The 18685-nt window shown below is 32.7% G+C and overlaps 2 protein-coding genes across 3 annotated transcripts; one reads left to right on the forward strand and one right to left on the reverse strand.

Moving 5' to 3' along the window:
• Positions 1-4121: 4121 nt before the first annotated feature.
• Positions 4122-7180, forward strand: LOC110609627 (GDSL esterase/lipase At1g71691). Its single transcript, XM_021749346.2, has 5 exons — positions 4122-4502; positions 4861-4982; positions 5743-5982; positions 6128-6377; positions 6667-7180. Exons 1-5 carry the CDS (start codon positions 4223-4225, stop codon positions 6900-6902), a joined length of 1128 nt encoding a protein of 375 aa, XP_021605038.1. The 5' UTR covers positions 4122-4222; the 3' UTR covers positions 6903-7180.
• Positions 7181-8826: 1646 nt separating this feature from the next.
• Positions 8827-11712, reverse strand: LOC110609625. Of its 2 annotated transcripts, none has more exons than XM_021749345.2 (3): positions 11313-11712; positions 11085-11199; positions 8827-8997 (listed from the first exon to the last, which is right to left on the reverse strand). In XM_021749345.2, the coding sequence occupies exons 1-3, from the start codon at positions 11550-11552 to the stop codon at positions 8924-8926; spliced, it is 429 nt and encodes a 142-aa protein (XP_021605037.1). In that variant the 5' UTR covers positions 11553-11712; the 3' UTR covers positions 8827-8923. The 2 variants fall into 2 exon arrangements, with proteins under 2 accessions (XP_021605037.1, XP_043807544.1); XM_043951609.1 differs by having other exon boundaries at positions 8924-10150.
• Between the last annotated feature and the right edge of the window lie 6973 nt (positions 11713-18685).

Below are 18685 nucleotides of genomic sequence, written 5' to 3' on the forward strand. Positions count from 1 at the left end.
TCATGCTCCGGGAGGCATCTTTAAGATCCTCGCCGGCCATTCCGGGGTGACCTCGGGGCCCGCCGGCAGTTTTTTGTTTTGTTTTCCCGGGAGTTCTAGGGGATCCCGGTCTTCATGCTCCGGGAGGCATCTTTAAGATCCTCGCCGGCCGTTCCAGGGTGACCTCGGGGCCCCGCCGGCAGTTTTTTTGTGCCTTCTTGAGGTTTTTGCAAAAGATTCAGGCTCATTGGCCTTACTGTCGCTTCGTCATCTCAGCTGGTTTTGTGCCTAACTGAGGTCTTGTTTATTTTTCTGAATTTTTCTGCAAAATAAGAGCTTGCACAGAGCGTATATAACAAGAATGCTTGTTGTTAATTCAATAATATCCGTCAATAAATAATATGTCACACATGTCACTCGGTTTCATCTTTCAGATGCATGCAAGTATTAACTCATGCAATTTCAGGGATGCAATGAACAATATTTTTGCATGTGTATATCTCCAGGATTTTTCAATCTATAAAATATAAGCCACTATCAGGATATCCGAACTCATAGAGTCATAGAGGTATATTAAACTTAGTCTTACTATTTACATGCGAAGCATGCCATTTGGGTCCTGGAGCATATATATTATGGGCATTTAAAATAATAATTAAAGTTATGCTGTTATTGTTTTATTGATCTATTTATTTGCTGAGTAATATATTAATTATTTTACATTTATCTTGTTTTATTTTTATCTAAATATTATTAATTTTAAAAACTAAAATAGTAATTCTTCGTTCTATGGGATCGTACCTCTGTGTCCTCGAGGAACCATGATCGTGGGGTCAAAGCGTGATTGACATCTGATCCGTTCTTCGGAAGTGGTCATGGCTGTAGAGGATTGTTCTCGGTTGGGATTTCCTAGCTGGGGCGATCCCCTGATTGTTTGACAGATATTACCATCATTGAATTTGGTGGTCAAATCTTTCAGACCACAAAACAAACCTTAGCCCTTGCGGGACCCAAATTGCTCTTCTCCCAATTTTCGCAGTCAACTCACATGAGTCTTGGTTCTCTGTTCATCGACAGAGATCCGGAGTTGTTCTCTATCCTTCTCTCTCGAGAGAGAGCCGGGAATCTTCTACAATTTCCCTTCTTCCATGGCCACGACGTCGTTTGGGACCCTGCCCCTAGCTCATGGCAGCAAAATAACTTCTTCCGATTGGGCCTTGCGCAGGAAGTCGACCATCCTTACCCAGTTCACGGCAATCGATTCTCTCTTGGCGATTTCGCCAACTCTTGCAGCCGCGGGAGTCACTGATTTCTCAGGGATGCAAATTTATAAACATGGTCGGAAATAAATAGAGAGGCGACGACAGCGGTAACCCCAGTGCGGTGCTTGTGAAGCCAATCCCTCTTAAGAATCCTGGCCGTAGGACTCGAGGGTGGGTCGAGAGGCGGAAGAGAGTTCTTATCAGCGGAGGACAGAAGGAGAGAGATCTCAGTGATGTCAAGCAAGACGAGGGTGTTGCTGGGGGGCTGCTCAGAGAAGAGATGGGTGGTAATGAGAGAGTGGTACTCCGGACATCAAATTCGAAGGACTCGTGCCCTGGAGCGCTGGTGACGGCGGTCATCCCAAGATCGATGGCGGCGAAATCGGCAGTCCCGACATTGTTCTTTTCCGTGCCGACCTACAAGGTCGGATTGCCACCTGGTCATGCCGCGCCGACCTACAAGGTCGGATTGCTACCTGGTCATGCCGCGCCGACCTACAAGGTCGGATTGCTACCTAATCATGCCGACCTCACTTCTTGGAGCTCAACCAGACCGGCGACTTCCTCATCAGATCGATGCATCTTCTGTCCATTAGCCCATTTTCGCGCCGCGCCGACCTCACTTCTTGGAGCTCAACCAGACCGGCGACTTCCTCATCAGATCGATACATCGTCTGTCCATTAGCCCATTTCCGCGCCGCGCTGACCTCACTTCTTGGAGCTCGACCAGACTAGCAACTTCCTCCTCAGGTCGGCGCCTCCTTCTTTTTTTTTCTTTTTTTTTTTTATAGCAGATCTCAGGATTTCGACAAATACATATACTACTCGCCCTCTTTTCTTTTTAACAGAAAATATTCACTAGACTTGAAAGGAAAAACCAGCCATAGTAAAATCTAAAAAATATTAAAATAAATTATCTGAAAGACCATCAAAACATTCTTTAGCATAATGAACCTTTCTTTTCAGCTGGATTATCTGCTCAAACTTTCCCGAAACTTGTCTAGCTCTTGGGTGTCCAACCTAAGGGCTTGACCATACAGATTCCCCGATGCTTCGATCAAGCGTCCTGGTGCTAACGCATGTCTGTTCAATGAGAGGTTGAAGGATTGCCGACCTCGTAACCTAACCGACCTTTGATTTCATCCATCTCGAGCAGCCCGGATGTTTGATCATTTCTCATTGTCTCATTTCTCATTGTCTCCATGTTGCTTCGATGCTTGAGGGGCGCTGCTCTGCAACCGAGTTGGATGGCCCTGAATCGTGTCTCATCCGACGTAATGCCTTATCCGACCTGAAAAGTTAGCCAGACCTCGCCTATTTTTTATTTATTAATTCTCTCTCTAACTTGCTAACCTAGAATTTTACAGCCGACCTCACAACTTCAACAAATATATATATACTTCTCATTCTTTTTTCCTTTTACAAAAAAGATTAAAATCTACACTCACTCAGGGACAAGCATTTCGATCTGAAGTTTCACCTCGTCAGATCTCAAAGAAAAAGTTAGTAGTAATAAAATTCAATAAATGTTAAAATAAACAATGAGGGTAGGAAAATGAAGATTAAAAGGCTGTCAAGATATTCTTAAACCAGCTGGGTCTTTCTTTTCAGCTGGGTTACTGTAAATCTCCAGCTTTCTTTTTCGCATAAGCTTTCATACCTCCATGTGGATCTCAATGGGTGGATTTAGGAACTCCGATGACGAAAAGGTCCCCTTCGTTCCCACAAACGGCGCCATTTGATAAATATTTTCCTCTTCCTGGTCCATGATAGATCTGGTTTTCTTCTGGGTCCTTTCTTGTTGGGCTCCCTGATGGGTCTCTCCATGTTCTACCTGGTGAAAGGATCTGTAAAATAAGAAAGAATGGTCAGGGGCCTACCGGGGTGCCCCGGCAGAGGCCCTCCGACGCTCAAGTCAAATTTTATGGCTCAGAGTAATATATTTAGGCAAGGGTTACAGAAAGAATAAAAATGGTGTCCAGGAAGGAGAAAGAAGAAGAAGATGAGAGCCCCCTTTGTGTGGCCTCTACCGTGATATATATATCTGTCTCGCTGCCACAATGCTAGCTGTCTTCTGTCGCCTAGCTCCGTTTGTACGGATGTGTCAGGCGCCTGCTCCACGCGTAACGGCCATTAATTCTCCTCTAATACGTATGATTCTCCTCTGATACGCATGCGGAAGGACCTACCAGCGGGGCATCTTGGTCATTTTCCCCTTTCCGGGCTGGGTTGAATGGTAGGGCTGAAGTTGAGCCTGGTGAGGGCCTGATTACTGGGCCGAGAGGCTTGGGCCGGTTTGATTGAGGAGTCTAGGCGGAGTCCGGCCCTGTGACTGAGCGGGCTGGACCTGGCTCTCGAGAGGAATATTGAAACCTTCGGATCATGAACTGTTTTCATGGGCCTGGCCTTTATACCGGGGTGAAGAAATCCAGCGATCATCAAATAGTATTTAAAAAAAATTTAAAATATTTTAATATATTTTTCAAAATCAAGATTAACTAATAACTTTTCCTCTAATACAAGAATTGAGAAATTTTTCATAATTAAACTAATGATCCATTAAATATTATAATGATATAATTTAAAGATAAAAAATAACATAAATAATTTAGTGATTTAAAAAAAAATATAAGCACAAAATAATTTTGAAAATCGCGAGTTATATATATATATATAGTGAAAAGGTTATTTAGATTCAGTTTATAAACTAGTAAATCTCATTTCACTTATATCTTGAATTGGATCAGGTCTAAATATATATATATTGCCTTTGGGTGCAAAATGTATCAAAGTGCAGTTACTGCAAGGAAACAGAACAGCTGAATGCATTTACTTTCACTCAACCACCCACCATAGCCTGGCTATTAAAGCTCCTCTGATGACACTCGCAAAGAACCCACAAGCCTCTTTACATTAGAAATCCTTGTCATATCTCAGCTGTTTCTCTCTCTCTCTCTCTCTCTCTGTTGACAGTGACCCTGATGGCTATATTCACAAGAGCTTGCTCGTTGCTTGTGTTTGCCATGGTTTTAAGGGCAGGTTCAGGCCAAAACGTAGACCCAATTGGGCCAGATGATGGAGGAAGAAGAAGAAGAGAGATGGTTCCTGCTATGTTCATATTTGGAGACTCTCTTATTGACAATGGGAACAACAATAACCTTGCTTCTCTTGCCAAAGCTAACTATTTTCCTTATGGTATTGACTTCAATGGAGGTCCTACTGGTCGTTTCTCTAATGGCTGCACTATGGTTGATGAGATAGGTTCTCTCTTCATTTCTTTTGCTTTCTATTTTCTTTATTTTTATTTTTAGTCTCTATTTATTACAAAAAATAATTAATATTTAAAAAATATTTTCTATTTTTCATGAACGAAAAATATTTTTAATAAAATAATTTATTCTTTATTTTTAATAAAATAATTAAATAATATAAATTTTAAAACTAAATGACCAATTAATTTTCTCCATACCATTAAAACTAAATAATAAAACTTTGTCTCACTTTTTTTGAATTAAAAAAAAAAAAGAGAGAGTTGCATTAATCTATGTTGAGAAGGTTAAGTATATAATTAGGATTATTATTAAGAAAAACATCACCTGAACTTAATGAAAGTATGCAGCTGAACTGCTAGGACTTCCTCTGATTCCTCCATACTCTGAGGCTTATGGAGACGCTGTGCTTCATGGAATAAACTATGCCTCTGCTGCTGCTGGAATCCTGGATATCACTGGCAGAAACTTTGTAAGAATCTCTATTTTACAACTTATATTTAATTTTGCATTCATTTTCCCCCAATCTTTTATCATTCTCCAAGATTAATTTCTTGCTTTTATAACAAAATTCTTCTTCATAAACTCTCAGGTCTCCAACGTTTATGCTGCCGTCCATTTTTGTCTGTAGTTTTTTATTTATAGTTTAAAGTTTTTATATGATAATTAAGAGAATTAAATCCCTTAAATTATAATAAAATACTCCTTAATTTAATTAATTTTTAAAAACTGGAATGGATGAGTATAACTTTAGCTAGCCAGTATCTGCCCCATAGAGCAGGAATCTTCATGTAGATATTTACTGTACTTGTCTTAGTTAACTTTGACATTTTGGGCCCATCAACGGTTGTGCCTGTGGCAGACATTGATAGCACTTTAAGGGTAAATTTACCCAGTATTTCCAATTAATTTAAAAAGTTATATATAATAAAAAATATCTAAATATTCAATGGATTCAGTTTAAAATTAAAAAAATTAAAAAATTAAAAATTAAATTTCATTTAATATTAAAAATTAAATTAAAAAATATAAAAATTAAACTGTAGAAAATTTTTTAAAAAAATCAAATTAAATTTAAAAATTAATTAAATTGGTCGCTTATTATTAATAAGATATTTATACATCTTACATGGTTTTTCACGCTTCAAATATGTGTCAGTAACGGTAGTGTATCTGGTTGACCAATTTAAATAATAAATTATATATGCATAACATTGATTTGGTTTGATCAGGTGGGGCGCATACCATTTAATCAACAGATATGGAACTTCCAGAATACACTTGATGAGATGAGAGACAATGTTGGAGCAAGGGATGTGGGTAGGGCAATTGGGAAGAGCATATTCTTTGTGGGAATGGGTAGCAATGACTACCTTAATAACTATCTCATGTTCAACTACCCTACCAGGCTTCAATACAATGCCCAACAATATGCTGATCTCTTGGTTCAACAATACACTCAGCAACTCAAGGTAACAATTCCAATTTCATTTTCACTTCTGAATTTTCAATTTCACCCAGGTATTTAGTGTGGAAGTTTAATTCAACATATTTCAGACATTCAAGATCTCTAACAAAACAAATGCATTTGCTTTTTGTGTGATAAAATTAGGACAGACCCTTTACAATCTTGGAGCAAGGAAATTTATACTTGGAGGACTAGGGGAAATGGGATGCATCCCAAGCATCCTGGCACGAAGCCCTGCAGGTCTCTGCTCTGAAGAAATTAATAAACTAGTTCTGCCGTTCAATGAAAATATCAAGTCTATGATGAACAAATTCAATGCCAATCTCACAGGTGCAAGATTCATCTATATCGACATTGCACGAATGTTCCGAGATATCCTCGCCAATTCTCAAGCTTATGGTATGATTCATACATACATTCATACATTCGTTATAATCTGTTAAAATTCACGTTGATTTGTGACACGGTAATATATTTGTATCTTTTATAAATTTTATATATTTTTTCTCTTAAACTAACTTTTGAGTTAGTCTCAACTCATTTTCTTAAAATGGTATCACAACCTCTCGACATAATGTTAGATTTTTCATATATATCCCATATTATTTTATAATAAATGTAACATGTTCTTTATAAAATTTTAGATACTTTACCCCTTTTAAGCTTATTAACATAGTTTATAATGCAGGATTTAGTATAGTTGACCGCGGATGTTGTGGCATAGGGAGAAATAGAGGTCAAGTAACATGTCTTCCATTGGAGACACCTTGTCTGAATAGAGAACAATACATCTTCTGGGATGCATTCCACCCAACAGAAGCTGTAAACATTCTGATGGGGAGAAAGGCTTTCAATGGGAATACAAGCATTGTCTATCCTATGAATATAGAACAGCTTGCGAATCTTGAACTTGAGTTTGACTGATAATAAAAAAAAAAAAAAAAAAAGGCCTAAAGAGCCATAGAGAGAGAGAGAGAGAGAGGTATCTGTAGTATCCTGGAAACCAAAGGACAGTAGTGTTTGTTGCCTTTGTTTTAAATTTTTTGGTTGTGGTGATATCATTTTCTATTCAGAAATTCTGGATGGCTTCATTTATTATGTTTGTTACTCATTTAAAACTACGTTACAAACTGAGCGACTTATATTCAATGCTTGTATTTATGAGGTGCATTCAATTAGACAGCAAGTTTTTTATATTTTTCAACCATTAGCACAATTGATAATTGATTTTTTTTTTTTTTTTGTTTTGTTTTTAGAAAAACTGATCATAAGAAAAACGGCTAGACATAAAATTTCAAATACAAAAATAATCATATATAAAAGACTCTAATAAAATTGTGAGCATCCATTTTAGCTTATCAATATAAAAAAAAATTTCGCTAAACTCCGTTTAACGCTATCAACTTCAACTATGAACAAATTTGAACTCAAAACTGTAATCCATAAACTCATATATTCACTATACACAAAATAGCCTAGTGAAACACAGAAAATAAAGTTCTTTAAATATGCAGATATTGCACAAATATATATATATATATATATATATATATATATATATATATAAAGCTGCTTTTTTGGGAGCATGCTGTAACCTGAAACCATGTCCAACTCGTACAAGTTGGGAATTCCTAAATAAATTCTGTCAGAACTGAAAATTCAAGCCGCAAACTTCCCCTCCTTTTTACAAGATAATAGATAATTTGGGAATCCCATATTCTTTTAACTGTTGTCATACTGAAATTAAATAGGAACTGAATAATTTTTTTATAAATTTACATAATATTAATTATATATTATTTATAATATAATTTTTTATAATTTATTTAAAAAAATAAATTAATTAATATAAATATTTAAAATTATGAAAATTAAATTTATAATTTATTATGCTGCTCTCATATAGCCGTACACGTCCAATTTAATCAACAATAATGATTTAGAACTCCCCGTAAACGTCCAATCCCAGTATAATCAACAATAGTGATTTTTGCACTTTTCTTTGTAAATATTTTATAATAAATATTTTTAATTATAATGTTATTATATTAATATATTAAAATAATATTAAAATATTTATTATTATAAAAAAATTATATCATAAATAATATTAAAACATTTATTATTACAATATATTAATTAAAAAATTTTAAAAATAAAATAATTTTTTTTAAAGCCTGAGTGTGCATACTTAGATGTTTCAAGTCTGTACCTTGGATTTAGTATGCTTCGGTCAATCCCCTAATTGATAAATAAGTTTAAATTAAACCTAAAAAGTCCAATTTTTTTTTAAGCTCGGAATCAAGCTATTGAACAAGAAAATTGACAACAAAATAATAATAATAACAATAATAATGACGATGAATTATTCTGTAAGTTCATTCTTGCCAACAAATTTATAGAAGCTCTTGTTAAGGACAGGCAGGCTAAGAATTGATGTCGATGCAGCATTCTTTGAGTCAGATAGCCAAAGCTAATGGAAGATTTATTGTAGCAGTAACATCAAGAATTAAAAACTCCTTTGAAGTTGACATTGCAAATGCATGTGCAACCAGTTCTGGTTTTGACATAGCTTATGATGTGATTAATCTGTCATGACATTAGACAGTGATTCTGGTTGTAGATAATATAATGAAAATTCAAGAAGAAAACAAGTCCTGTGAATTCGTTAGGTGCATAGCATGTTTAGAAAAATTGTACTCTAATTAGCTATGAATTTGTGCATGATGTCATTGTAGGAATTTTATAAACGTCAGTAGGAGAAAGTTTAAGAATAAATTTTACCCTGAGATTTAGGTTCTCTGCGCAGAATTTTCCAATTATGGCTAAAATGCTGTATTCTAGAATCTTAGAGAAAACAAATCATGCAGAAAACATTCTTCGCAAAACAAAAATCCAGTTACAGTCGATATTACAATTGCAAGGAAGAAAGCACCACTCTTTTCTCAACGGACCCGACGAGCTTTCTCTTCCTGCCCTAATCCAAGTGATTTCTGTGCATTTTCAATGCCTTTAGGATCTGTATTACAAACAAATCACAACTTAACAATGTAAATAACTAAGAAAATGAAGCATATAAAGAAAATTAACCACTAACAAGGCTTAACCGACCCTTAAAATAATTTTTGACAGGGAGAGTCATTTTATCAAAGAAGATTTACATCATGAAACCAAGGGGTCAAGACATATTTTTATACCCAAGACTATGAGCCCGAAAATTTTCCTTTGAAAAGATTAAGCACATATATGTGAAATTCTGTTCTCCTTAAGCTACAGTACTTACAGTGTGTAAATGACGGGAGCTTAAATACATTAGCAACTTGATTCAGGACAGTCAAAGGATTAACAGCACCAACTATGCCAACATTAAAGGGTTAACTAACTGCACCAGCATATTTCCATTTGAAAGAAAAACTTACACCAGCATATGGGTGACAGTAAAAACTAGCACTTAAATTACTGGGCACCATGGTTTCATAACATGGGAAGCGATCATATTAGATTGGTTGAGCAATAACTTATGGTTAACTAATTGAAGCCTCAAAGGCACACAGGTGGTCCCAATGTACATAGTATTTTAAACATTGAAAGATCTCACCAAGTTAATTGCCTGATCAAGGGGTCACTGGAACAACATCAAAATAAGCTCATTTACTGTAAAAATCTCCATTTTCCTACTCTACTTAAGTAGAAATGCACTCTTTTTTAGTACATTGGATCCGACTAGCACTCAAATTCAAACCAAGAGGCAATAATTTAACAATGAAGAGATCAGAACTTCAAGTTCAAGTCATATTTTATACCTAAGACTATGAGCACGAAATTTTTCCTTTGAAAACATTAAGCACATAAATGTGAAATTCTGGTTCTCTTTCAGCTACAGCACTTACAGTTTGTAAATGATGGGAGCTTAAATACATTTACAACTTGATTCAGAACAGTCAAAGGATTAACAGCACCAACTATACCAACATTAAAGGGTTAACTAACTGCACCAGCAAATTCCAATTAAAAGAAAAACTTACACCAGCATATGGGTGAAAGTAAAAACTAGCTCTTAAATAACTGGACACCATGGTTTCATCGCCATGGGAAGTCACAATATTAGATCGGTTGAGCAATAATTTATGGATAACTAATTGAAGCCTTGAAGGCGTGTGGTCCCAATGTACCTAGTATTTTAAACATTGAAAGATTACACCAAGTTAATGGCCTGATCAAGGGGTCACTGAAATAACATTGAAATCAGTTCATTCACTGTAAAAAATCTCCATTTTCCTACTCTACTTATAAAGTAGCAATGATTTTTTTTAAGTACATTGGATCGACTAGTACTCGAATTCAAACCAAGTGGCAATGCATTTAATAATGAAGAGATCAGAACTTCAAGTTCTGATAAAATACTTTGCAAATGGAAGATACTAATGGCACTAATAAATGCAGTCAGTCAAAACAAAAATTTTATTTCAAAAGCAATCACATAATCGAAACAACTGCGTAAAATATCTTTGTACAAAGATCATAGGAGGATCAATTTTTTGTCTAGAACATTGTAAGGCCTTAACAAGAATCCAAATTGAAATTGTTGCATAATCATTCGTCATTCATGAAGGAATATCCAATACATGGATACTTCTATCTTTAAGAGATGAATGACTCAGATTTAAAAGAGGATTACCCTATTAGGACTTTCAAAGCTAATGGCATATTTTCAACAACACAATCTAGGTTTAGATCATAGAAACAATGTTATATGCTATAACTTCTCATATAGAAAAATCCAAAATAAAAGGAAATGGCCACTTAATGCTATTTTCATAAAATTTTTAAGGCAGTGCACAAAAGATGAATCTTTATAGTCCCAAAGGACATGTTAGAAATTCTAGGATACCCAAAAACATGGGGGTTTGCAGAGAGCTGAAACTCACGTATAGAAAGAAAAGAGGTCTGTTCTACAGAGGATGGTCCAATTATAACAAAATTCAGGGGAAAAAACCTAAAAAATTCTAAATTGGTTGCTTGCTCAATAAAACGGGTTAATAATTCCATAAATAATATTCCAAGCTACAAACAAAAAGCAAAAAACAAGAGAATTAAAAGACTCACCAAAGAACTGAGTAAAGATTCGGGTGAAGAAGCTCAAATTGCGAGAAACGTTATATGCCATAGCAGGTGGAAGAGGCTTCACGACGGTGTCAATGCTAAATACTCTCTGAAGAAACTGCAAAATATAAAAATACAAATAAAAATGGAAACAGTCGTCAATCAGCGACCAAAAGAACACAAAAGAGATAATTAATTAGGGAGAATAAGGGAAAAGGTAAAGCAAACAACCTGAAAATTGCGTTGGAAGCTGTAGCGGAGCTCGGGGTCGAGCTCGAGGGGATCTTCAGAGTCAGAGTCAGCTCCATCGGACCCGCGCTTGTTATTCTTTTTGCGAGGGACGTGCATGGTAGGAGTGGAGCCGGGCTGATTGGTGACTTTGAGCTTCGCGTCTTTGAATTTGTCGGCTTCGCCGTCATCGTCGCCTCTCCATGGCGCTTTAGATAGCAATTCCTTCTTTCCCTTCGCCATTTTACAGGTGATTAGAGATATAGAGGTTTTTCTGTGGCCACTCCAGTGGTTTTCGTCTCGCTATGCGAATTGTGAGTGGACTACCGTCTGCCGAGAGAGTGAAAGATAAGGATTATCGTAGACATGCGAGTGCTGTTTGGCTGCTCGAATAAACTAATTCTAGTTCTTCAGGAGATGGGCACGCCATTGTCTTTGTGAGAATTTTTTGAGAGAATTACTATTTAGTCCCTTAAGTTTTAAGAAATTGATCAGTTAATCCTATAATTCTTAAACCCAATTAATATATTCCCTATTATTTATAAATACCATAATCTACTCTTTTTGTTAACTTTTTTTTGGTCAGAGAGATAAAAATTTTATGCTTAGTACTCCTAAATATTTCCATTAATCTTTTTTAGCCTTTTTACCTACTTAGATTCAAGTAATATGTCGTGTTGAATGAAACACTTTTTACTCTCAAAAATTCAATTATAGCAAAAATAGTTCCTTCTTCACCATTATTTCTAAGGGTAAAGAGCAGCATAATACTCATACATAGCCTTTTCTTCATCCAAAAGATCTTCTCTTTTTAATTACTAACATCTATAAACAATTTGGCAAACCAATACAAATGGTACCAAGAACTTCAGACAAACTAATACAAATGGCATCAACAATTGATATATCTCAGCATATCAACAGAAAAACAAGAAGGAGCTGGAGTGATTAGGTTAATTGGCATGAAGGTGATTTATTCTTAAAGTGTTTATGTGATTGAGATAAGATTTATCACTCTAAGTTAATCAGAGAAATATTTCATTTGTTCTTTACTAATATTGATTATGAAATTTTTACACACTGTATAATAAAATTAATAAATTAAATTTAAAATTTCATTTAATTGGTCAATAGTTATTAAAAAAAATTAATATAATTTAACATATCAAACAACTTTATGCTTTAATTATTAAATTGAGATATTAGTGATGACATGATATTAATTATATTAAGAAACCATACATTAAAAAGTTTAAATCAAATGATTATTGATATTTTAAATATTTAAATAATTTTATCATATTGTTAAATAATATTTTTTACTTTCAAATTAATTAATTAATCAATTAATTTTTATTGTTAATATATTTAAATTTAATGGACTACATATAAAGAATAACATGAAAAAGTAAAATAAAAAATCAAATCAAGTTAGACTTGATCGCATATAAACTTTATAACATTAAAGATAAAATTATAATTTACAAATATTACAATGCCTAAATAAATTAAATAAAAAATTAATTTTATTTTAAAATTCATATAGCATATTTATTATAAAACTGAGCTATAATTATAATTTATTTAATTAATTAATTAATTAATTACAATTATCAGACTAAAACCTTAAGAAATTAATATAAAAAGTCATTAGAATTTAAGAATTACTTTGAAGAGCCTTTAGAATTTCACGGAAAAGGTTGAAACCTAACGGTCGATAATTTTTTACTTCTCAATTCTTAAAATTGTTTTAAGATTTGGAATTGTTTCAAAATTTTTCATTATCATTTTTTATGAGTATCGTTAAAGTCGTTCACTTGAACAATTTATGGGATATGAAAATCTAATCAAACGAAAATTTTAAGTTTTAACTATTAAAAAATAATAAAAATATTTTTTTTTCATTTTATTGCTTTAATCATTTAAAATGAGTGAAAAAATTTACCCTTTATTATATATTAATATAATTGAAACTCAACCGTGATATCAAAATATTGTTTAAATCATTAAAGTGTAAGTTTAATTATATTTATTATTGAATTAATTGTGATTAAATTTTGGGTGCCTAAAATTTTTGGTGTTCTTTGGAGAAAATTTACTGTCATGAAACGTTGTTTAATCTGGAATCAAAATTGTTCGGATCTCCTTGATTAAATATAGTTTTATTTTAAAATCAAACTTAAAAAATATAAAAAGAAAGGAAAATCTGCAAATCGTGCTCATGAAGAACACGTCAGTCGTGGCCACCCACGGCCACCACCAGCGTCGCAGGCAAGCGTTGGGTCCTTCGACTGACGCGTGCTTGCCCTGGCGACGCCTGGTTGCCAACGCAACGGACGCGTGGTGGTCGCTGTTGATCTGCAAATCGATGTCCTTCGCGATTTTCCGAAGATCTCGAGCTTTCCGGTGTCGGAACGGCTGCCGGCGGAAGCGCACTTCATTGCTTTTAAAGATTTTCAGTGCCTTATAGCTTGAAGCACCCAATTAATATTTTTTCAATTTTTCCATTGAGTTTAGATGTAATATTGTCAAGAAAGTCCAATATCAAGTTTTCAATTGAAACTATCTCCAACTTATTGTACTTATTAATGGATTAATCTACTTTGCACTTAAATTAATTCCTAGTCAACTAACAATCCAAATATGTGTGTAGATTTAATTATAACTATATTAAGAGAGAAAACTCAAACTTGATCAATAAAAATATGCGATTTATTTAAATTAAATCTGTCAATTTCTTAACATAAACTAAGATGTTAATTGTTACTTGTTATTAATCTAATTAAATAATTATATATTTAATTAGATTAATTAGCTATAGGTTGTTTTTCTAAGAGATTCAATAGACCTATTGAATTCTCAAGAAAACAACAATGGAAATGGAAGTGGCGTTGGCGTTCCTCGAATTTAGAAATTGATAGAAAACAGAAATAAGATGAAAAGAATTAAAGCGCATAACCTCACAATTTGAACAAACCTCAATTTAATTTAACTTTCAACTGAAAATAAATGTTTAACCACTCAATGCCATAATAAAATTATAACAATTAAGCAAAAGGAGAAGAAAAAAAAAAAGATGGAGAAGAAGGTGGGGGGGCAACAAAAGAGGAAATGAGAGTGAGAAGTAGAATATGCTCCTCTAGGTTTAATGCTATGAGGTTTTATATAGACACAAAAAGACAAAACTTAATAATTTAAAATAAAATCTATTATTCCTATCTTATCTCTATCATAATCTTATCTCTATCATAATCTTATCTCTATCCTAATCTGATAGAGTTTGATTCAATTTGACCCCACTTGAAGTTGATTTTATTCTTGCTTAGGAGGCAAAATCTATTTTATATCTCCATCGCCTTGGGTTACAGGTTTGGTCAAGATTGTAACCTCCAATACAAAAATCCTTTATTCAGTCTTTTTTCGTCCCTTTTTTCAACTTCTGCTCACAAACCTATCCAAAATTAAATTCAAATTAAAATTAAATATTTATATCAAAATTATAGTAAAATCATGAAATTAAATAAAGAAAAAATTGTGAATTTTGCAACTCATCATTAGACAAATATAAGTTTGTGAGATATTGAAAAAAAAACTATTAGATATTATTTATACCATCCTATAGTGTTTGTCTCAAAACATGCTACCTTTCTATAAAAAGAGTTTTTTCTTAAAAGAGTTTTTACTTAAAGTAGAACTTGAAGAAGTTAAAGAACCACAAATTGGCATCCAAATGGAACAAGAACAAGAAACTGCAACGTCAGCAATAGAAGCATAAGTTGAAGTACTATCGCATAGATCTGTTAGGACAAATCGTGCTCCAGTTAGGTTAGATCTTCTTACATAGACTCATAATGGCATTTTACTCATGTCTGATGAGCCTAACAACTATGAGAAAGTAATGTCTGACATTTTTTTATTCAGATTGGCTTGAAGTAATGAAATCTGAAATGGATTCCATGTATACTAACCAAGTATGGATTTTGGTTGATGCACCTAAAGGGATAAAAATTCAATTGGTACAAGTAGATTTTTAAGAGAAAAACTGACATGAAAGGTAATATACATATGTATAAGGCCTGGTTAGTTGCTAAAGGTTACAGACAATGGCAAGTATTGATTTTGATGATACATTTTCACAAATAGTTATGCTTAAATATATAAGAATTTTACTTACAATTGTAATATACCATGATTATGAAATTTGACAAATGGATGTTAAAACAATATTTCTAAATGGAAATCTTTTAGAGGATGTGTATATGACCCAACCTGAGATTTTGAATCCAATAAATTTTCTAGTAAGGTATGTAAATTGCAAAAGTCCATTTATAGATTCAAGCAAGCATCACAGAGTTGGAACATCTTTTTTTATGAAACAATTAAACATGGCCTTTTCTTCATCCATGGCCTTTTCTTCATCCAAAAGATCTTCCTTTTTAATTATTAACATCAATAAACAATTTGGCGAACTTATTTACAAATGTCGCCAAGAGCTTCTGACAAACTAATACAAATAGCATCAAGAGTTAATATATTTCAGTATATCAACAGAAGAATGATAAGAAGAACAATAAGAAGCTGAAATAGCTGAGTCAACTGAAAGATGTGTGTTTGTGTGATTGAGATAAAATTTTTTACTCTAGTTTAATTAGAGAAATATTTTATTTATTTTATGTTAGTATTAATTATGAAAATTTTCATATAGTGTAATGAAATTAATAAATTAAATTTGAAATTTTATTCAATTAGTCAATGGCTGTTATAAAGGAAATTAATATGATTTAATATATGAAACACACTCATACTTTAATTATTAAATTAAGATATTAGTAATAACAAAATATTAGTTATACTAAGAAACTATATATTGAAAGGTTAAGTCAAATTATTATTAATATTTCAAATATTTGAATAATTTTATCATATTGATGAGGAATGCTCTTAACTTTTAAATTAATTAATTAGTTAATTAATTTTTATTATTAATATATTTGAAATCTAATTAGTTACATATATAAAAAATAACACGAAAAAATAAAATAAAAAGTCAAATTTCAAAAAACAAGTGAAATAAAAAGTCAAATCAAATTGAATTTAATTGCATATAAATTTTATGACATTAAAGGTGAAATTATAATTTATAAGAATCATAATTTTGATCAAATAAATTAACTAGAGATTTAATTAGTTTTATTTTAAAATTTGTATGACATATTTATTATAGTACTTAATCATAATTATAATTTATTTATTTATTTAATTAATTAAATAAATAAATACAATTATCCTACTAAAATCCTAAGAAATTAGTGTAAAAGGTCATTTCATAAGAGTTTAAAAATCACTTCAAAGAGTCGTCAAAATTTCAGAGGAAAAATTAAAATCTACCTAAGACGAAAATTTCATGTTTTAACTGCTAAAAAATAATAATAATATTTTGTTCTCTTCGTTTTATTGCTTTATTAGTTTAAAATGTGATTTATGTTGAACGAAAATTTTTTTATTATTTTTATTTTATTCATCAATGTAATTGAAATTCACCGGTGATATTAAAGTATTGTTTAAACCATTAAAGTGTAATTTTAATTATGTTTATTATTGGTTAATTGTGATTAAATTTTGGGTGCCTAAAATTTTTGGTGTTCTTTGGAGAAAATTTTTTTCTTTCTGATTTACTGTCATGAAACATTGTTTAATCTGGAATCAAAATTGTTCGGATCTCCTTGATTAAATATAATTTTATTTTAAAATCAAACTTAAAAAATACAAAAAAAAAAAGAAAAGGAAAATCTGCAAATCGTGTTCATGAAGAACACGTCAGCCGTGGCCACCCACGGCCACCACCAGCGTCGCCCGATGGCAGGCACGCGTTGGGTCCTTCGACTGACGCGTGCTTGCCCTGGCGACGCCTGGTTGCCAACGCAACGGACGCGTGGTGGTCGCTGTTGTTCTGCAAATCGATGTCCTTCGCGATTTTCCGACGATCTCGAGCTTGCCGGTGTCGGAACGGGCTGTCGGCGGAAGCGCAAGTGTTGCGCGACCTTCGGTGTCTGAGCTGGCGACGGCGGAGGCATGCTGAACATTGGGCGTTCGGCTGTGGAGAGAGTGGCGGCGGCCAGGGCTTCATCTTAAGGTTGAAGATGCAGCTCTAGCCAAATTTTAAATCAGTCCCTGGTTGTAAAACTTTTTTTCAAACTAGTCCTTTAGGGGCTAAAACTTGAATATTTAATTGTTTTAGTCTCGAAATTAAATGGATATTTAATTTAAAATAGTTCTAATTAATTTAAGGCCATTTAAATAATTTTGACTGTAATTAAATATTATTTTTTTATAAAATTTCTAATATAATTAGAGTTATGAATAACATTATTTTATTCATGAATTATTTTTTCCCTGACATCAAACTAAAATATTAAATTTCTTAATTTTTAATTTTAACACACAAAACTAATAATAAATATAATATTATTAATGTGATGAATATGCCTGATAGATAATTATTGATATCTTTTAATGTGGATATTTTAATGGTTTGACCAGCTATGTAATTTTTAAATAGGACTTGTGTGTCCTGCCTTGTCTTATTATTTTTCTGGATTGTAAAATTCTTTTCTCATCTAATTTCTCTTGAATGGAATTCAAAATTTTTTCATTCAAGTTATGTAATAATTATATAATGAAAATTCGCAAATAGGAATATTTTGTAACCCAAGAAGAAAATGAGGTATTGAAAAATTACATGAAACATTGAACATAGTGCAATGAATGAGCTTTTTGACTTTTGGAAGATGTCACCTATGCTTTGACCATCAAGTTCTCTTTGTGGTTTAAGGGAACTAGTTTAAATATGTTCATAATCATCCAATTAGAATGACATATTAGGAGTGTATATATATATATGATGATATATATGCAATACAACAACAATGTTTATCTATGAGATCTTAATAGAAATCTTAAAATTTAAAAATTCCTCATTAAAATTTTAGTATTAAGAACATGATTAATTACCACCCATTATTATAGTATAAAACTAAAATTCATTTTTTATTAATTTGTTGGACAAACTCAATGCTAATTTTACCCAAATATATTTAGTATTATAAAATATTTGATATTTCTAAACAATGGTTCTACTTAACTAATTTGCTTGATTTGGATAGGCAAACCCATGATCATATAAGTTTAGGGCAAGAGTTAGGCAAAATATATATGATATGTTAAAAATAAAGAGTTTGTCACTTAATTGATCTAGGAGTCGCACTGAGATGTGATTGATAAATTATGTTATCTATCTAATTTAGTTTACAATAATTTTGTAACATCCTCTGGACCCACACCAGCGAATATTGTCCGCTTTGGGTTAAGGGATTGAA

The sequence above is a fragment of the Manihot esculenta genome, chromosome 2 (genome assembly GCF_001659605.2).
Source record: "Manihot esculenta cultivar AM560-2 chromosome 2, M.esculenta_v8, whole genome shotgun sequence".
Taxonomy (NCBI): Eukaryota; Viridiplantae; Streptophyta; class Magnoliopsida; order Malpighiales; family Euphorbiaceae; genus Manihot; species Manihot esculenta.